This window comes from Schistocerca gregaria, chromosome 5 (assembly GCF_023897955.1).
Source record: "Schistocerca gregaria isolate iqSchGreg1 chromosome 5, iqSchGreg1.2, whole genome shotgun sequence".
In the NCBI taxonomy this organism is placed as follows: Eukaryota; Metazoa; Arthropoda; class Insecta; order Orthoptera; family Acrididae; genus Schistocerca; species Schistocerca gregaria.
This window is the reverse complement of record NC_064924.1, coordinates 521361206-521383239: the sequence shown is the minus strand read 5'-3', so window position 1 is coordinate 521383239 and position 22034 is coordinate 521361206. Positions and strand designations below refer to the sequence as shown.

Here is a 22034-nt window from a genome sequence, read left to right as displayed (position 1 = left end):
GGGCTTAACACCAACAAATTGCATACTAAATTACTCAGAAAATACAAAAGTTTATAAAAATCCATCATAAATGTTCAATATGTCCTCCATTGCCTGCACGTACAACATCTAGCCGATAGCTGAATTCATCCCAAACTGAGCGTAAGGTTCGCGTGGCCTTTACAGAGGCACCATGTTTCTTCAAACTGTTTATACCACCATCGAATGTTCTTTGGTGATGGTGGTTTAGCACGAAATCGAATATGAAACGCCCACTGAACTGCGATCACCGATTGAGTACGAGTAAATTCAATAACAGAATACTACTTCTGTTGTGCGGATGCCATATTGCGCGAGACTGGCTGCACGCTCCAGGTCAGCGCTCATAGGACATCTAGTGGATTTTTTCTGAAACTCTATAACATATCTCAATATTATTACAAGTTAAAATCGGGTCATTCTTTTTGGGACACTCTGTAAATTAAACTACCAATAGCAGATAAACAGCAGATACCTGAGAAGGCAGCAGCTTTCATCAGAATAATATCTTTCTTTCTAATTTACTTGATTTAATTTAACTGGAAAAAAAGATGAATATCATCAAGCAGCATACTGATAGTGTATCATTAAAATAGCATACAGATTAAGTTTCTAAAGTTTGGTTGTCTTTTGCTACTGAATACCTTGACTTCTTCAAGATCCCTGAAGGTTCTCCTTCTTGATGGGATGAACAACACCGGTTGAATGGATTGATTGATTGATTGATTGATTGATTGATGGACGGATGGACTGATTGAATGGGTGGGTGGTTGGATGGATGAAAAACCATGAGTGGTAAGCTACAATCCTCTCTCACTCCCTTCTCAGCTATTGCCTTCAACTCCATATAACTGCAGTCTAGTTCCTGAACAATGTGTAGGCAAAGTTTTACTCTCAAATCATTTCAGAATGTCAGAGAGTGCAGGCTGTGGTAGTTGCAGTTCATTCCACTGTGCACACTAATCGCACTTCTGATAATTGATAAATTAAAATAATGAAGGGGAGAAATAATCAGATGGGATCATATGCAGACGTCAGTGAAAATTTGTTCAAGTAAGTTTTGTGAAAACAGCACTGTGATCTGAGTGGAGACCCACGAGATATTTGCATTTTAATTCAGCTTCATGATCCGAACTCACGTGAGCCAGAAGCATGTGCAGAAAGCCATTGTTGCAGAGCATGGCAGTGGTGGCCACAAAAATGCATGTCAGCATGATGGCGACTCAGATAATAGTATCAAGAAGTTTTGATGAGAGAGGGAGTACACGAACCACAGCTTGTTTAAAAATACTATGAAGTTTGCTGAGGTGGACACCTCTTCGATACAACCTGGTCCAACGGATAGCAGAAGGGAAGCAGAAAAATGGTGCATAACCAAGTTATACATTGTAACAGTAAGTAGGTCAGAGAGATTCTGTCAGGTATAGTTCTAAGAGTGTCTCCATAGGAACAATTGATTTTAATTGTTATGTTAAAAGCATTAATGATTCTCAAAGTGGATACTGTGACATCACTGGCAGCCAGCACAGGAGGAAGTAGGGATGATGCGCCACTGACATGGAGAATGTGGCTGGTCTCTGAAGAGCCCAGACATGCAGCAAATGTCAGCTGCATAGTTCTGGCACAAGCGATGTTTTTGCTCTCATTATGTCAACAATGTCTAACTTGGTAAAGTTAGAAAGAGAATTTGTTTTGTGTTTACAAAGTATATTTTTATTTATGACAACATATACAGACTTTGACAGTGGTGTATAATGAACAAAGCTTATGCACGGCACGATGGTACCATCACTCCAATTCGTGTACGTACTTTGATTATTCCAGTGTTCACTGTCTCAATGTCAAGATGTCATCATCACTGATAACTACTTGTGTGTGACAATGCTGGTTGTTTTGAATATTGGGTCACCGAATGCCAGTAGTTCAGCATTGTGGTTTGGAGTTCTGCATGGCAGGTAGCAACAATTACAAGCAAAGCATAGCAGAGTTGTGGCAGCTTACCAGTGTAAATTCATGCCAAAGTAACTTTTCCTTGATTATTGGTAGTGTTGGTGCTAGAGAAAGGAGTTACAGTCATGTGAGCTATGTGAATTGGGATAAAGACTTTTGTAACTTGGTGCAACTGAAGTCATGAATGTACATCTACAAAACTGAAGAACACTGGACCTCAACAATACATTAAGATTTTACCCAATTTATCTGTTATTCATTTACAGATGTGCCAGCCTCACTCAGAGTGTTATTATCTTCGACCAAGTCTTCTATAAGAGATCAAATGGTGGTGCACAATGTACTGACAGCTGCACTACAGGTAAGATGAAGTAAGTTTAACAGGTCAAGACTGGATGGTTGGTCTTCAAAGAGGCAGAGAATCAGTCCAAGGCAAAACAAGAGCAAACACTTACCACAACATTACGTTCCTTTCCAAGGTTTAGCAGGTTTAAAGCATGATCAACAATCCCACTTCTTGATTCAAGCTGATGAACTTGAAATCTGTACCATTTTGTTATTAGTTCTGGTTCTAGATTTTCAATGGGGCACTGGAATTGCTTTAAATCTGGCTCCTCCTCATACAAAAATGTGGATCCATCATCCTGAGTTATATCAAGAGCACATCTACAACAAAAATTGCAGTAAGAGGTTTGTGTATATTTTTAAGCTGAATAAAATTTGAGAGTAACTGCCAACAGCACTAACGTCTTAGAGCAAATTACAAAGTCTTATAATGGCAATAATAAGTATTCATTTTTCACTGTAGTTTCTCTATCTTAAGTTTTAGCTTTTCTACTGTTTCCATGAACCTTGTTGAGAATAATTATGTTGCTAAGGTGAAACATTTATTATATTTTGTGCTCAAGACATGCAGACATGTAGGAATCTTAACAGATTTGAAAATTAATATGTTTCAGAGGTAGGAGAAAAATCAAATCTGCTTTTAATTTTTCCACAGACAAACTTTCATTTAACTTATTTAGAAACATTCCATTTATAAACACGTACCGAAACTCAGGATCTTCAAAGCATTCTTTCTTGCGCAGCTGCGCTTGCTCTATTAGAACAACACCACCTTCAACTCCACATTCTGGAAGAATACCCTGATAATTCACTGGATCCATAGTTTCAGGAAAACTGGACAAAACAGGTAGCCAATGTGGCAGTACCACTGAACCATGGTATGTAAACATGTGTTGCACTGCTTCACAGTTTCCTTCTCTCGCAAACTCCACAACTGATACTATGAGCGGTGTTGAGCGAAATCTCTGATAGAATGAGGAATCATACAGTGAATCTGCCAAGTGTGGTCCACCCGTAATTATCTACAAAAAATAAGGTTCCATTAATGAAGTGGACAAAGTAGTGTTTGTGACTCAACACCAAACTTCAGGAATACATACCTCATATGTACGCAGCATATCAAGGTAATGTAAAAGCAATATCCTGAATTTCAATAGTTCCTTCTGGTCATTATTTAGCTTATGTGGATTGATCTGTCAAAAAACCATTTAATTCATCATCTAGCAAAGTGGTTTGCATCATTAAAAGCTAAAATCAGGCATTATACAAAATCAATTATGCCAGTTGGCTTGCTCCACTTAAATATAATTTTCTTCCAGTGGACGTAACTGCAGATTCTTAGTACAGTATTGTGTACATTTTATTGTAATCAAACAGCATTCCCCTTGAACATTTCTAAACATTACTGGATATGCACATTTCTGAGGGAACTGTTACTGTGCATTTGGCTTTACCTTCCGCAGTAGATGATTATTCCTCTCTTCTGATTTTGTTGAATCTAGATCATCATCATCATAATTCAGATCAGGATGTTGCAGAATAAAATGGCCTCCATCAATTCCTGTAATAAAAGTAATTAACTCTGGGAAAATGAGAGTAAAAAATTATTTTCAACAACAGAATGTATCAAAAATACCTTCTCCCACAGCCACCACTGTTTCCAAATTTATTCCTTTAAGACCAAATTCCAGAAGTTCTCTTGCTGCTGCAAAGCTCTCGGGCACTCTTTCTATACATTCTCGAAGTACCCACGAACGTTTGGTTATCTTGCTCTAACATTGAACAAGAATTTTTCATCAATGCATGTATTTTAGAAGTTCAAATATCCTTATTATTTATATTAGAATGATAATTTGCATGATTAAGAGAAAGAGTGAATTAAGACAAAGAATAAATTATACAGTATTAGTATGAAAAAGAAATATCTTGGAAAGAATACAGTTAGTGACATGAGAAAATGTGACATGTCACCATATACAGATAACAGAATGCAATTTCCAGTGTGTAACCATTCAAAGAGATGTCATTTTACTCTTAAGCAAAATGAATTCCAATGCAATTACCAGCGTGTAACCATTCAAAGGGATGTCACTGTACTCTTAAGCAAAATGAATGTCAGGTTTAGGTGACTCAACACATACTGAATTATTCATTTAAAACATTCAAATCGCACAAACTAACTGACAGAGAATAATATTCTGTTTTCAACCATTTAAATTATAGTGTTGTCTCCACCAAATCATAGGTAACTCAAATAATTTGCTTCTATTAACATGATATTGTTATCAGTTTCAGATTTTCCTATGAAACTGTAGTTTGCCTTCTTGTTCATAAACCAGTCTTCACTACTGAAGTAAATTCAGTGATGTAAATTATCTTGACAACCCAACAGTAATGACAGCACTTTAGGACATTGGGCTATAGTCACATCAAATCCAAAATATGGACGACACAGTAATGAATGATACATAATAGCAGCAGTGCCATTACTCAAGTCCAACAATAAAGATAGCAGATCTTGAAAATTTATAGATAATCAGCAAAGGAAATGAGGTAAATAATTAATAGACATGAGTGAGATTGGATTTTCTGCACTATGAAAGCTAAATTATACTGTTACATGCTTTCCTTTCTGTACTTCAAATCATCTTATTTTATGGCCCCCAACATTATAAATAATATTTGTGGAACCATTTTAAATGACAATGGAGATAAGTCATTATTACAAGTGCACCATAAAACCACCCACACTAGTTGGTTTTGGTCATCCAATCTTTTTATCTTTTTTTTTTTTTTTAATGAGGAAAAATACAAAAAAAACTGCCCACATCCAACCTCCATTTTGAAATATCTAAAAAAATATATTTATTTTCCGATTAGAAAAATAATAATATTCTTAGCCAAAGCACTTTTGTACGAAGAATCTGTGAATCTATATTAACTTCAATGTAGCTGCTACCCTGTATGACACTTAAAGTATATTGAAACAGACAGTGACATATCTTCATCAAATGGTTGCCTCATCTGTTTCCACATCATCTCTTACAACGGCACTGCAGCTAACCAAAGGGAGAACACTAGTCAGAAGCTCCAAATTACTCACTATTTAACCAGATCTGCTAACTAACTGTACCTCAGTCAAATGAGTGTACCCTCTCTTTGCTTCAGCTGGCTCTGATTGCTCATTGGCTCCTAAGGCAGTATCAGAGAGCAGTATCAGAGAGAGCAAGGGGGGAGGGGGGGAGGGCGTACTACTTACATCAGCTTACGCGTTGTTTAGCCAGATCTGCTGACCAACTCAAGTGTCATTGGTATGACCAATGTTTCCATTTTAATTGTGATGCAGATGGTATTGAAGTTGGACTGTGTTTGATCATTCTACATGCTATGCATTGGGTTCTTTCACAGATGAACGAGAATGAAAATTTTGAATTCATTTTCCAATTACCTATGCCTTTCCCTTTAAAAAAAATTCCATTATGGGTACTACATGGGTGTTCCTGTCCTAGCACAACCACAAACTTCATTGAGTCACAATGCCATAATAAAATTCTTATAAACTCTTGTTTAAGTAGTATTTCAATCCTTTAGAAAATTTGCTAGATAATTTGGAACTGACAGTAAAAATAAAACTTTTGGGACTGTCTGATCTGGTAGTGATGATATAGCAACAAACATCCTTCTGCAAACTAGGTCATCAGAAATGGAGTACAAGCTCTGACAGGATAAATAAATTGACTATGTAATTTTCAAAGAAACTATCTGAGCATTAATACCAGCTTGTTTTGGGAAACCACAGAAAAACTAAATCAAAATGGCCCTTCAGGGATTTAAAAGCACTCCTGAATCAGAGTCTAGTGCTTCAACCACTGCATCACCTCACTCAGTCACAACATTATATAAGACTTTAATGTTAATTATTAACTTCTGGAATGTGTGACTAATATCTTGTGCATGAAGAGTAATCAAGTGCCTGAGGACCATCGTCACCAAAAGGACACCTCACCTTATAGAGGCGATGTTGAGTTGCAGGCATGCACAACAAAAAGACTGCTACACATTTTGGCTTCTGGCCAAAAGGTCATCTTCTAAAGTAGGAACACACACACACACACACACACACACACACACACACACACACACACACACACACACACACACACAGTAACTGTCTCTGGACACAACATTTTCAGCTACAAGAAAAATCAGATTTGTGTCCTTACAAATTTAACAAAGTAAATATTAATGAAAGAAACTTACAAGGTAATCATGAATTGTGGCAATTGAAACAGAACTATTTCTCCACTGCCTCTGGTATACAAGATCACAGTCCAAATTATATGCTTTGGCTAATGCAAGTGCTTCCCCATATTCTTCATTGTCGATCTGCCAACAGATACACGAAATGATGATAAATTTAAAATTCATATAATATACAACACCTCAAGTTAACAGTATTTCCAGAAAAGCCCAAATTTCTTAACACGAATTTGCACCAAAGGGCTTCAAATGTCTTATTCCTATAGCAGAAGATATAACGCTACTACATACACAATGTTTACAACATGCTGTCAATCTGACATAGAGGTCAGTGATGCTAAATATGGAACATTCATCTGTGTTCTCTCCTGAAACAGAAACAGATAAGCATGGCACATTTATTGTGTTAATTACCACATGTAGAACACTCCTGGAGTGCCAAGCTTCTGCATCACCTGAAAATACGCAATGAGTTGCACTGAAACAATGGAAGGTACTATAGTTTCATAGAAGTTTTAATAATATAAAAAATGGCCATACATGCAATATGAGGTCATGAGATACCAGCTTATTTAGTGTTGTAAAATGTTACATAAAGACACAAGGGGAATACTTCAGTATTGCAATTGCCTGCATCAAGTAAACATATACTGAGAAGTCTGAAGATACCTCACAGCTTACTATGGAGTAGATCACACTTGACAAATAAAATGAGCAGAAAGCCTCTGCCAATTTGAATTTGTGCCCTGATCATTGACAGAGACAAACACAGAATAATTTTCTTTTTTTATTTTACTGAGTTAGACAAGTGACAAAGAGACATTCATAAACTTAAATCACTTATTAAACTATGTATGTATAAATTTTGTAAATCACTTATCAAACTATTTACGTACAAATTTTGTGTCTGCAAAAGTACTTTCTCCATTCAATTATTCATGAAAACATCACGTTCCATAAATCACATCATGTTTGGTTTAAAGGGAGTGGAGGGGGGGAGTAGGGGAGGGGGGGAGAAGGACCAGACTGTGAGGTCATTGGTCCTTTATTCCCAGTAAAATAATTACACAAGGGAAAGAAGAAAAGAAAGGAGATGTACAACACAATAACAGGAGAAAGAAAGAACCACAAGAACGACAGAAGGACAAAACAGGAAATGAAACCGACAGAGAGAAGCAAGAGACAGGAAGAAGAGGTAAAAACAAAAGAGCTGATGACCGTGGCTGGCCGACCACAAGAATAAAAAGGAAAAGCTAACCACTCTGCGACACATTAAAGCATCTACCCTAAAAGCATTAGAGTGGAGAGCACAAAGAGACAAAAGACATGCGCTAAAACTTACATAGAATGATAAAACCCACCGTCACATATAAAACGTAAACCAAATTAGCCAATGACGCGTTGTCAGCTAAAATTAATGGCAATGAGTCCGGTAACTGAAAAGTCCATCACGGGGCAGCAAAAGGAGGACAGCTCACCAAGATATGGGCCACTGCCAGCCGGGTGCCGCACCAACACTGAGGTGGGTCATCACGGCGCAGGAGGCAGCCGTGTGCCACCCAAGTGTGGCCAATGCAGAGCCATCAGAGAACCACAGAGTCCCTGCGAGAGGCCCGCATGGAGGACTGCCACACATTTGTAGTCTCCTTAATGGCACACAGTTTGTTGTACATGCTGAGGTTATGCCACTTCGCCTCCCAAAGCCACAAAACCTTGTGGCATAGTACACAAAACAGGTCAGCTGCAGAGAAGCTAACCTCCATAAGCGGTTTCTGCATAGTCTCTTTGGCCAGCCTGTCAGCAAATTCATTGCCTGGGATTCCGACGTGACCTGGGGTCCAGACAAACACCACTGAACGAACAGACCATTCCAGGGCATAGATGGACTCCTGGATGGTCACTACCAAAGAATGGCAAGGGTAGCACTGGTTGATAGCTTCTAGGCTGCTCAAGGAGTCAGTACACAGGAGAAACGACTCCCCAGGGCATGAACGGATGTGCTCAAGAGCACGAGATTAAGCCATCAGCTCGGCAGTGGAAACACTGCAGCCATCAGGCAAGGAATGCTGCTCAATATGTCCTCCATCAGCAAACGTCAAGCCGATGTTTGCATCAGCCATCGAGTCATTGGTTTAAACCACTTCATGGCCTCAGTACATGTGAAGAATCGAGAGTAAGTGGAAGTGGAGAGCTGCAGGGTTAACCAAATCCTTAGGGCCTGTGAAAGGTCCAGGCAAAGCTGCAGCATAGGTGTACAGCATGGAGGTGTACTTGAATGGACCTCAAGTATAGGTGGTACAGGCAAGGACTTAAGTTTGGAAAGAAGGGATCGGACACTAACTGCAGTTGGGAGACCTGATCTGGGCCACCGATGTGGGAGATGAACCACTGTTGGTGGGAAAAGGAGACCGTGATTTGGATATGCAGGAGAACTACTGACATGTGCAACATAACTGGCCAGCAGTTGTGCACGCCTAACCTGCAATGGAGGGACTCTGGCTTCCACAAGGACGCTGGTCACCAGACTCGTCCTAAAAGCTCCTGTCGCTAGGCGAATGCCACTGTGGCACAATGGCTCGAGTAAATGCAACTCTGAGGGCGCCGCCAAACCATAAACCAGACCCCCATAGTCAAGGCGGTACTGAACAAGGGCTCTGTAGAGCTGCAGCAGCATAGAGCGATCTGCACACCAGTTGGTGTTGCTCAGGCAGCGGACGACACTGGGGTGCTGCCAGCACTTCTGCCTTAAGCTGGCTACGGTAAGGAAGCCAAGTCAATCGGGCATCAAAAACCAGTCCTAAGAATCTATATGTCTACACTACAGTGAGTGGATCGTCATTAAGGAAAGTTCTAGTTTTCAATGAACAGGACGACATCGGCAGAAGTGCACAACACACAACACTGGGGCCTAAAACTGGAAACTGTGGGCTAGAGCCCATGACTGCACCTTCTGGATGGCTCCCTGTAGGTGCTGCTCAGCAACACCAGTACTGGTGGAGCAGTGCGAAATACAAAAGTCATCTGGATACAGAGAAGGTGAGACGGACGGCCCTACAGCCACTGCTAGACCATTAATGACCACTAAAAATAAAGAGACACTCAATACAGAGCCCTGCGGGATGACATTCTCCTGGATATGGGGAGGGGGAGGTGGTGGGGGAGGGGGAGGGGGAGGGGGTGGGAGTGCGGTGAGAGAGGAGAGGGAAGGGGGACTATGGGAGGCACAAACTTGGACATGGGAAGTACGAAGCAACAGGAAATTTTGGATAAAAATCGATAGCAGGCCTCGGAGACCCCACTCGTATATGACGATGGCAGGTTGTGTCATATGCTTTTCGTAAATCAAAAAAGACGGCAACCAGATAACAGATCTGGAAAAGGCTGTTCGGATGGCAGACTCAAAGGACACAAGATTATCATTGGTAGAGTGACCCTGGCAGTAGCCACCGCCCTGACATGGAGCCAGTGGGCCACATAACTCCAGGACCCAACCCAACCGCAGACACAACAAACTTTCCAGCAGTTTACAAAGAATGTTGGTGAGGCTGACGGGCTGATAGCTATCCACATCAAGCAGGTTTTAAGTAGGCTTTTACTGGGTTTTAGCAGCAGAATGATGGTGCTCTCCCACTGTTGCGATTGAAAGACACCATCGCACCAGATCCGGTTGAAGATGACGAGGAGATGTCGCTTGTAGTCAGATGAGAGATGTTTTATCATCTGGCTGTGGATCCGATCTGGCCCAGGAGCTGTGTCGGAGCAATGTGCAAGGGCACTGAGGAGCTCCTACTCTGTAAATGGGGCGTTATAGGATTCACTGTGGCGTGTAGTGAACAACAGGACCTTCCCTTCCAGCCGCCATCTGAGAGTGTGAAAGGCTGGTTGAGCAGAGGCTTAAGCATATTGCTCAGCAAAGTGCTTGGCAATCGCGTTTGCATCGGTAGATAACACGCCATTTATGTTAACACCGGGGACACCTGTTCGGGTCTGGTACCTGAATACACGTTTGATCTTCACCCAGACTTTGAAAGCTGACGTATGGCACCCAATGGTCGAGACATATCTCACCCAACACTCCTGCTTTCATTGTTTGATAAGTTGACGAATGCGGGCCCGGAGCCATTTAAAGGTTATGAGGTGCTCCAGGTAAGGGTGCCATTTATGCCACTGTAGAGCTCGTCGATGCTCCTTAATTGCTTCAGTGACTTCCGGTGACCACCAACGGACTTCCTTTCCCCAGGGGCACCCTAAAGAGCAAGGGATAGTGTTTTCTGCCACAAAAACAATTGTTGTAGTCACCTGCTCAACCATTACATCAATGTTCCCATGTGGGAGAGATTCAACGGTGACACCAGAAGTTTAAGTTTCCCAGTCCCCCTTGTTTAAAGCCCATCTGGGCAGGCGTCCATGGGCCTGACACCGGGGCAGTGACAGGAAGATGGGGAAGTGGTCACTACCACACAGGTCTTCATGTGCTCTACAGGGGATACAGGGGAGAAGTCCTGGGCTGCAAATTGATAAATCAATGGCCGGGTAACTACCATGAGCCGCACTGAAATGTGTGGCGGCCCCAGTATTTAAGAGGCAGAGGTCAAACTGAGACAGTAAAGTTTCGACATCTCTGCCTTGGCCAGTAAGTACAGTGCCAACCCCCAAGGGGTTATGGGCAATCTCCCAAAAGTAGGAAAGGTTTAGGGAGTTGATCAAACAGTGCAGCTAATAAATTCAGGGGTACTGCACCATCCGGAGGAAGATATACATAGCGGACAGTTATTTCCTGCGTCGTCTTTATTCTGACAGCCACAGCTTCAAGAGGGGTTGAAAGAAACACAGGTTCACTACAGACTGAGTTTAGGTGCAAACTCCACCTGACACTCGATTATTGTCGCGACGGTTCCTGCAGTATCCCTTATAGCCGCGGAGGGTAGGGGTCCGCATTGCCGGGAACCAGGTTTCCTGGAGGACAATGCAGAAAGCAGTAGTAAAACTTAACAGTTGCCGTAGATCAGCCAGGCAGTGGAAAAAACCGCCGGAATTGCACTGGAAGTTGACATCTTGAGACTGGGAAGATATGGAACATTCAATGAAGCGGTTTATGCGTCAGGGTCACCTGCTGCCACCGACTTTTTGGCTGAGCAGTCTATATCCATTGTGTCTGAGGGTCCGGCGAGATCTAGGTCCTCAGCGGAAGCCAGAATCTCTACCTCATCTGCAGACACAGAACTTGTAGGTAGCGGTAGTGTGGGTGCCACCACAATTCCCTAGGTCTTGAGGACCTTCTTTTTGGATTTCTCTCACTGCTCCTTGGGTTTTACTGGCTGGGAGGACTTCACTGATTCGGTCTCCAGGAGCGTGAAAGCCCTACAACCAGCTGCTTTTGGGCTCTTCAGCCACTGGCGAGTAGCATCTTTCCCACTAGCAGAAACTAGAGAAGGGAGTGACCCAAGGGACCCCTTCCTAGTGAGAGGAGCTGATGAATACCTACAGCTTCTCTGGCTCAGAAGTGGGGACTGTTATCCCCAATAGTTGGGAGTGTTGCTCCCAAAGTAGGTGGTGCGGGAAAAACAGGGAGGGAAGTGACCCCCACTGTCAAGGGGGCAGTTGTAGTCTTCTGGTTCTGAGAGGCAACATGAATGTGAGGAACTGATGGAGCGACAACTGTTCTTGTAGCGGCAGCCTAAAAGGAGGTCAGAGCTACAGGATGTAGGCGCTCAAATTCTGTCTTAACCTCAGAGTAGGTCAGTCAGTCCATGGTCTTATATTCCATGATTTTCCTTTCTTTTTGCATAATCCTGCAGTTGGTGAGCAAGGTGAATGATGCCCTTGCAGTTGACAAGGCAGGGCACATGGAGTATTGGGATGAGATGGATGTCCACAATCTAGACTTGTGAGGCTGAAAGTACAGCATGAAGACACATGGCCGAACTTCCAGTACTTAAAGCACCACATTGGAAGAGGGATATATGGCTTGACGTCACAGCGATATACCATCACTTTGACCTCCTCTACATCTACAGTTATACTCTGCAAGCCACCCAATGGTGTGTGGTGGAGCGCACTTTACGTGCCACTGTCATTACCTCCCTTTCCTGTTCTACTCACATATGGATGGTGGGAAGAACAACTGCCGGAAAACCTCCATGCGCACTTGAATCTCTCTAATTTTACATCCGGGATCTCCTTGGGAGGTATAAGTAGTGGGAAGCAATACATTCAATACCTCATCCAGAAATGCACCCTCTCGAAACATGGACAGTAAGCTACACCGCGATGGTGAGTGGCTCTTTTGAAGAGTTTGCTAAACATCTCCGTAACGCTATCATGCTTACCAAATATCCCTGTGACAAAATGCGCCGCTCTTCGTTGGATCTTCTCTATCTCCTCTGTCAACCTGACCTGGTACGGATCCCACACTGATGAGCAATACTCAAGTATAGGCCGAACATGTGTTTTGTAACCCACCTACTTTGTTGATGGACTACATTTTCTAAGGACTCTCCCAATGAATCTCAACCTGGCACCTGCCTTACCAACAATTAATTTTATATGATCATTCCACTTCAAATCGTTCCATACGCATACTCCCAGATATTTTACAAAAGTAACTGCTACCAGTGTTTGTTCCACTATTGATAATCATACAATAAAGGATCCTTCTTTCTATGTATTCCCAACACATTACATTTGTCTATGTTAAGGGTCAGTGCAATGTGTCACCCTCAAACACCAAGATTAAGGCACCTGTGGCAACCTTATTATCCCTCGGGCCCCGATGGACATGCCAGATGAAATGAACACCTCGGTGCTCTAAATTGGTTAGCAGCTCTTTGTCAGACAGCAGAAGGTCCCTGTGGAAATAAAACCCTGGACCATATTTAAGCTCTTATGGGGTGCGATGCTAACAGAAACATCCCCCCAACTTGTCACAAGCGAGTAATGCCTGCGACTGGGCAGAGGTTACTGTTTTGATCAAGACTGACCCAAAGCACATTTTGGACAAGCCCTCCACCTCCCCAAACTTGCCCTCCAAATGCTCAACAAAAAACTGATGCTTCATGGACATGAATGATTCCCCATCAGCTCTCATACATACGAGGTACCAGGACGAATAAGCTCCACTGCCATCCTTAGCCTGGCGCTCCTCCAGTAGTGTGGACAGGGAAGGGTACAATTTGGGGTCATATTTCTTAGCATTGAAGTTAGACTTTGCCCACTTAGAGACTGCTCGCGGCGGGCCACCTGCAAGAGATGACGCACTATGCTTCATGGCATGTCATCTGCCCTGATGCCACCCATTCCGACCAGGGACCCTCCCCACGGGTGCCATCCAGCCCCAGTAAGGGCCACCTGGCAGGATGACCATTGCTGGGAGTCCCGATTTCCCAGGGACATGGGCATCTACTCCATGGCATACGTCGGGAGTTAACGGCGCAGGCATCAGCAGAGCAATCCCTTGTCAAGGGGCTACAACCAACAGGTAAAAGTAGCCCCACCACAACAGACTGGATATGAGGTGCTAAGAAGTCCACGGTCATCATCATCATCATCATCACAGAACGCGACATTACATAATGCATGGTGGAAAACGCACCCAGGAAGGGGTCCTCACCCAAGAGATAGAGAATGAGCGGGACTGCAATGAGACGAGGAGAAAGTGGGCTAAAAATCTCAATGCACAATGGACACGATGCACCGTGTAGGGCGCCCTTCCGCAATTGGCTCGCTCTTTGGGAAAACTTAGAAAGATGGAGGTCAAACCTGGCAGGGGACCATCACATAAAGGCCGAAATGTGTGAGACTCCTTTTAGTCACCTAAACGACAGGCAGGAATACCTCAGGCCTATTCTAATCCCCGGACCCATGGGCGGGCATCTCAACATGAAGGAGCTGCTTTTAGGACAATAATGATGTTGATGAGTTTCCAAAAAATTGGTATGTCTGTTACTTTTAAGAAATTTAGGCATCATTCTGGAACTTCAGGAAGTTTTACTTTATATATGATAAACAGTAAAAACCTAAATCATAATTTCTTCGATTTATGTTGGTGCTGCCCTGTTTTGGTTGTCATAACCAACATGTCACTAAAATTAATTTACTGACACCACATGAGGAGACAGTGCTCAGAGTTATTGTTCCTGCTACATGGTAGCCATCGTCAACTGCTCTGTTACTTTAGTTAGTAGAGAGAGAACTGCTTGCTCCTGCAGAGATGGCCACTGATAAATGGCTCCAAGGACTAGCACCTGTGACAAGAAACAAACATCCCCCCCCCCTCCCGCCCTCAAACACCATATCATCTGTAATGTTCATTGAGGAGTTTTCTTGTGGCTTGTGTGATTGGTGTAAGGGGTAACACATGGAGTAAATCTATAAGCTACCATAGGTAAAAAGTTACTTTGTTTGTTGGTTCAGGGGTGGAGTGTAGCTGGGCACACTTGGGCCAGAGGTGCTGCGAAGAGTTTCCTCCCCCCATCCACCACACCCCCACCCCTATACACACAGCATGCACCACTGCACAAGGAGGCATCATTAAATATTGTTATAGTGCCCATTTTCTCGTAAGAAATAAAACTGTCACCAGCTGTTGTACTATCCGCAAGTATCTGAAGGTAAAACCGTACGCTGATTCAGTTTACATAACAGATCAGCTAGAGCAACACACTCCACAAGGATATGAAATATTATCAAGGCCCCTCCACAGGTAGAATGGGGTGTGTCTACTTATCACGGGACCAACTCATGGGCAAGTTTGGTGTGACTGATATATCATCATCTTTTTTGTGCCTTTGTCCCACACCGGTGCAGTCAGCATGGTATTCACTGAATTTGGCATGGCTAATTTATGGGGTGCCCAGATGCCCTTCCTATTGCCACCCTGTAGCCCCTCTGAACATAATTTGTGTATCTCAACAATGTCTATGTAGAATTATTTACGTGAAAGTGAACGAAAGTTTTCCAAATGTTTGTGAATTGCATAACTGAGGTGGGACTTGGGGACCAGCCCCGTATTCACCTAGTGGGATGTGGGAAATGGTCAAATAACCAGATCCTGGCTGGCCAGCTCACTCACCGTCATTATTAATCTGTCTGCTGAATTTGATTCGAGGCTGGTGCAACTCCCCAAACTGGACACAGTGCTTTAACATGCATGATTATTCAAATGGTTCGTTGGTTGGTTAAAGGGACCAAAGTGCTAGGTCAACAGGCCCTTTTTCCTCTAACAGACATGTCTACATGACTGTAGACCAGAGACAGCCAACCACGCAAAATGCAGGGGAAGAAAACCTCCAATATATATGAAAGGTCAACGAAGGCAATACAAGGGACATAAAGGAGAAAGTGAGACATCAGAGGAAAGGTAGGCAAGGTGTCCCATCTAGGGAGCAGCCGGAAGTCCCAGAAAGCATAGTGAAGTGAGGGGACATACATCAACCTGTCCCTGCTACTTACTAGAGATACACCACCAGAAATTGTCTAGGAAAGACTAGCAGCATTGACAGGGCAAGAGAAGCACAGACAAAAGGTGAACACGTCTAACAGACCATGCAAGAGGAGGGAAGCAGAATAAAGGAGCAGGTAGGGTGAGGACCGGGCTGGACCACCAAACCCAGACAGCTGCAATCTGGTCTGGACAGAGGACGCAACAGCGTTCTCAGCCTACCCCTCAATGGGCCGATAAGGTTAAATGGATTTACCTTAAAGAGAGTGATAAAGCCCCCCCCCCCCCCATCATAAATAAAACATAAAACTATAGTCAGGCACTTAGGCATCATCTCCTAGCACAAAGGATAGTGAGTAAGGGAGATTGAGAGTCCAGCACAGGGCAGCTAGGTTGGGACATTCTAGCAAAATGTTGACCACCGTTGAATGAGAATCATGACGACAGAGGCGTGGGGTCCTTGTGACAGAGTTGGTGACCATAAGTCAGCCAAGTATGGTCAACATGGAGCCAGCAAAGGATAGTAGAGTTGAGCGAGCGACCTGCATGAAGGAGCTCCACAGATTCGTAGTCCTTTACCACCTGTAGTTTGTTTGGTGAACTTAAGAGTGAGCTGTTCCAAATTCCAGATTCCTAAAACTTGATTGCATAATACTGACTGGAGATCAGTTTCTGTAATATTGATCTCAAGATTCGATTTACCGGTAGCAGGTTCGGCCAGGCTATCAGTAAATTCATTCCTCACAGGATCCCGATGTGGCCATGGGTCCAGACGAAGGTCACTGAGTGTCCACATTGTTCAAGGGCGTCCAGGGAATCCTAGATGGCAATGATAAAGGGGTGGTGAGGATAGCACTTGCAAACTGCTCAGGGAGTCGCTGCAGATGAGAACACACTCACCGGTGCAGGAAATGATATGCTCAAGAGTACAAGAGATGGCTATTAATCCCACAGTGGAAACACTACAGCCATCTGGCAAGGAGCACAGTTCAGTTTGCCCCATTTGGGTATAAACAGAGCCCATTAGACCAGCAAACCATCAGTATAGATGACTTCTGAACTCCAGATTGCACCACAAATAGGGAAAAATGGGGACAGAGAGTCTCGGGAGGAACCGAGTCTTTCACTCCTTATGGAATTCTGGACGAGAGATGCAACATGTGGGGCCGGAGGAGAGGTGGAAGAGGAAACAACTGGAGTTTAGAGAGGATAGACTGGATGTGGATTCCGATCGAAATCCTTGATCTGTGCCGCCATTGTGGGTGATGGATTTCCATGCTTGGAAAGAGGAGGCAGTAGTTTGGATGATTGGGGGAGCTGTGAATGTGGGTAGCCTAACTGACAAGCTGTTGATGGCACCTGATATGCAATGAAGGTGCCCCAGCCTCCACGAGTAAGCTGTTCATAGGGCTAATACGAAAGGCTCCTGTCTCAAATCGAACCCTGCAGTGATGTATCAGATCCAGTACCAACAATTCTGAAGGCGGTGCCCAACAATATGTCACACCCCCATAATCAAGATGGGATCATATCAGAGCTTTGTTAACTTTCAAACAGGTAGAGTGACCCGCACTCCAGCTGGTGTTACTCAGGCAGCGAAATGTATTAAGGTGCAGCCAGCACTTTTGCGTAAGCTGGCAAATATGGGGACTCCACAGCAACTGAGCATCGAAGACCAGTCCTAAAAGATGATAAGTCTCCACTACATTGAGCAGTTGGTCATTGAAATAAAGGTCCGAGTATGGGTGAGCAGTACAATGTTGACAGAAGTGCACAATGCTAAAAACCGAAAGCCACAGCTGAGGGGCCATACCTGCAACTTTCACATGGCAGCTTATAGCTGATGTTCAGTAACACCCACGCTAGATCAATACTAGAGGCAAAAATCGTCAGTTACAAGGAGGGTGATACTGAGGACCCCACAGCTGTTGTTATACCATTGACAATTACTAGAAAGACAGAAACACTCAGTACAAAACCTTGTGGGACCCCATTCTCTTGCATAAGAAGGGGGGGGGGGGGGGAGGGGGGCACTGTGGGAAGTACCAACTCGAACCTGGAAAGTACAATGCGACAGGAAGGTCTGGATAAAAATTGGGAGCAAACCCCAGAGACCCCACTCATGTAAGGTAGCACAGATGTGGTGCCGCCATGTGGTGTCATTAGCTTTTGCAGGTCAAAGAAGGCAGCTATAAGATGTTGACATCCAGCAAACGCTGTTTGGATGGCAAACTTCAAATAAACCAGATTAGAATGGCCTTGGAAAAAACCACCCAGGGATGAAGCCAGACTCAAACAGCCAACACAGGTGCTGGTTCACCATGTGTTCAAGCATCTTACAGAGAACATTGCTAAGACTAATTGGGTGATACCTGTCCATCTCTAAAGGGTGCTTGTCCAGTTTGAGCACTGTGACAATGATGCTTTCTTGCCATCATGATAGAAACTTGCCCTTGCTCTAGCTGCAGTTAAAAGATGAGAAGCATATGACACTGACAATGCAATGGTAGGTGCTGGATCATTTGGTTGTGGATGAGGTCTGGCCTTGGGGCCGTATCACGGCACTAGACTATGGGACTGACCAATTACTGTTTGCTGAATGGACTATTATATTGCTCCAGGTGGCATACAGCACAAGATAACGGCTTTCCCTCCACCTGCTGTTTTAGGACATGAAAAACAGCCTCAGATGCAGATGCTCGGGTATAGTGCAGAGTAAAATGTTCAGTGGCCGAATCTGGGTCAGCATAGACAGCGCCATTTAAGGTAACACAGGGTACACCTACAGGTGTCTGGTATCCATAGACATGTCTGATCTTTGCCCAAATCTGCGAAGGAGAATTACGCAGTCAAATAGTTGAAACATATCACTTGCAGCATCCTTGTTTCCAACGATTTATTAGGTTGCGGACCTGTGCATGGAGCTGTTTAAAGACAATAAGGTGCTCCATTGATGGACAGCGCTTATGAGTGTGGACAGTCTGCCTACAATCTTGAATGGCCTCTGTGACTTCTGATGACCACCAAGGTACTGTCTTCTGTCAGCGTGGGCCTGAGGAACAGGGGGTTGCCAAATCATCTGCCAAAAGAATGGCTGTAGTTGTATTCTGGACTGCCTTGTCAATGTATTCTCACAGCAGGGAGCTAAGGGCGACAGCACAGGCAAAAGCAGCCCAGACAACACTGTTGAGAGGCAACAAAAGAACGACACTCAGGGAGGGACTGGAAGACCCAGGAAGTGGTCACTACAACACAGGTCATCATGGACTCTCCAGTGGGTGGATGGGAGAAGACCAGATCTGCAAATGGAAAGGTCAATGGCTGAGAAAGTTCCGTGTGCTACAATGAAGTGTGTGGGGGTATAAACATTAAAGAGGCAAAGGTCAAATTGCGCCAGTGAGTTTCTGAGATCAAGATCTTTACCACAGGCAGCAATTGCGGTTCCACCCCACAAAGGCTTATGGACACTGATATCATCCAAGATTTAAAAAAGTGGGAGGTGCTGAGAAACCAATGCAAACAATACGTCCTGCAACACTTCACCATTGGGAGGAAAGTAAACATTGCAGATGTTAATACCCTGAAATGCCCTTATCCAAACAGCCATAGCCTCCAAAGGTGTATTAAGAGACACAACTTCAATATAGGGTGCCCAGAATATAAGTGCAAACTCCACCCAACACCGTCACAGATAGCATGATCCTTATAATATACCCAGTACCCATGAATGGCTTGGGTCCACTATTCTGGAAGCCAAGTCTCCTGAAGGTCAATGTAGAAGGCGGGGGAAGTACTTAAAAGAAGATGTAGCTCAGCCAGGTGGTGGAAAAAACCACAATTCCACTAGAGAGTAATTTGTCAGTGTACTGTGAGGCCATGAAGGAACCACAGAAGCAAGTTATGCCCTAGAGTCACCTGCTGCCACAGGGTGAGGGGTTATGGCATCAATACACATAGGTTCCAGGTTCAGTCTTATGGTGCGAGTCACTGCCTCAGGAGTTGAAAGAATCTCCATCTTGGCCACAGGAATGAAATGGGCATGATCTGCTGGCAAGGGGGCCACTGAGATATCCTCCTTCTTGGAGGACTTTTTCTTATATTTCCTCTCCTTAAAGGATTTCGATGATTGTGAGGGCTTCTCTGAATTAGTTTCAGGTGAAGACTATGATCACAAAGCCCTGCAACCAACAACCTGTGGCACCTTCAGCCACTGGGCTGAGGGACCCCCACCTGGTGAGAGGAGCCACAGGAAGGTGATTTGTCACCCACTGGGAGACAGGAACCAATGTACCTGGTGGGTGGAAAGCCATTGTTTCTAAAGTAGGTGTGGGGGGCAAGCAGCAAGAAGGGAGCCCCCAACCAGGCATAGTCAAGCTGCCCTGAGGGCCTATCATAGGACGTGTAACAGGCAAGAGTAACATCGCCGAAGGGGACAATGTGATTGCAGCTGTAGCTCACAATGCTGTTTTACATGCCACGTGCAATTGCTTTTATTCGTCTTGGCCTCTTGGTAAGTTAGTTTGTCCAGATTCTTGTAGTTTCTTTTCTCTCTGGAAAACAATGAAATCTGCTGAGCATAGAGAACGGTGCTTTCCACGATTGACACAGACGGGTAGAAGGGCACAAGAATGTTCACATGCAGCACTCATCCACAATCTTTACAGATAGTGCTAGGATTTCAAAGTGAAGACATATGCACAAATTTCAGACCCTTCAAGCACCGTATGGGAGGGAGGCAGTGGGGACAAGAGGGATGGGACATATGGTTTCACATTGCATCAGTATAGCATCGCCTTGACCTTTTCAGGCAAACAACCAAGATTAAGGGACTGGTAGCGACGCAATTATCTTTTGGCCCCCTATGCCCCTGATGGACAAAGTGTACAATCCATCACTCCAAGCTGGTGTGTAGCTTACCATCAGATTCAAAGAGCATGTCTCAGTGGAAAATGATGGCCTGAACCATATTAGGGCTATTCTGGGGAGTGGGGAGTGACAGTCACTGGTATGCCATCAAGCACGTTACAAGCGAGCAGTGTCCCTGACTGAGCAGGAGATGCTGTTTTGATCAAAACTGAGCCACTTTTTGTTTTAGAGATGGCTGCCACTTCCCCAAACTTGTCTTCTAAGTTCTCCACAAAGAAGAAGTGCTTTGTAGCCAAGAAGGAATCTCAATCAGTCCTTCTGCAAACTAAGTATTGGAGGGACTATTTGCCTGCTTGCCACTTAGCCCTATATTCCTCCTACAGCATAGCTAGCTGACCAGTAATCCACTGCTCGGAGTCCCTGTGCACCAGTTACAATGGGCACATACTCCTTGGTATACATGGGGATTTTTCCAGCTCGGACACCAACACTACAATCCCTGTGTGGTCAGGGACTACAATCCTGCAGGTACTTGACAATCCCCCCCCCCCCCCCCCCCCCCTCCTCCTCAACAGAGTGGCTACCACGCTGGATTTTGGGTGTATTATCTTATTAAACAAAAGGGTGCAAAAATGGAATGGCACAGAGGTGGTGCATACACCACATTGAGCAAACCTTCCCTGCACAATCCACACTTCTGAGAATTCTGAAAATTGGTGGCAGGCCAAACCCAACAATGGGGACCATAAATTCATTCAATGAAAAGTTGTAGAAAATGCCAGAAAAGTAACCAGATTTCCAATCATGAACCAGGTCGAAACAAGTTTGGCACCAAGAAAACCATCTGATGGAGAGCCAGAGGGGAAAAGGGATAGTGTAAGTATTACTGCAAAGGCTGGGGCCCCGTGGTAGCCTAACACACACTCACACAAGAGTTGTGAGCCCCCTTGGGAATATTAAAATGGGTTGGTGTGGCTGAGGTATAAGAGACATATGATTGTGGCTTCTTTTCGAGAGGCTCAGAACGAAATTTGAAATTACTTAGCAGTCTCTTGAATTGCTTGCACGTTCAGGAATAAGCGGTAGTTTGCCATTCCTTTCCGCCAGACCATCATAATTCAGTGCCACAGATGTGTCCTTAGATTGGTCTCTGGGA

At 44.1% G+C, this 22034-nt stretch overlaps 1 protein-coding gene across 4 annotated transcripts in view; it reads right to left on the bottom strand.

The window, feature by feature from the left end:
• Window positions 1–22034, bottom strand: part of LOC126272771 (NBAS subunit of NRZ tethering complex-like) — a 410576-nt gene that overhangs the window by 312486 nt on the left and 76056 nt on the right. For all 4 annotated transcript variants that reach the window (XM_049975911.1, XM_049975912.1, XM_049975914.1 and 1 more), the window contains 6 exons: window positions 6574–6699; window positions 3950–4085; window positions 3768–3874; window positions 3414–3506; window positions 3019–3335; window positions 2424–2634 (listed from right to left, as the gene is read on the bottom strand). In XM_049975911.1, the coding sequence (XP_049831868.1) occupies window positions 2424–2634; window positions 3019–3335; window positions 3414–3506; window positions 3768–3874; window positions 3950–4085; window positions 6574–6699 (990 nt within the window). The remainder of the gene's footprint in view (window positions 1–2423; window positions 2635–3018; window positions 3336–3413; window positions 3507–3767; window positions 3875–3949; window positions 4086–6573; window positions 6700–22034) is intronic.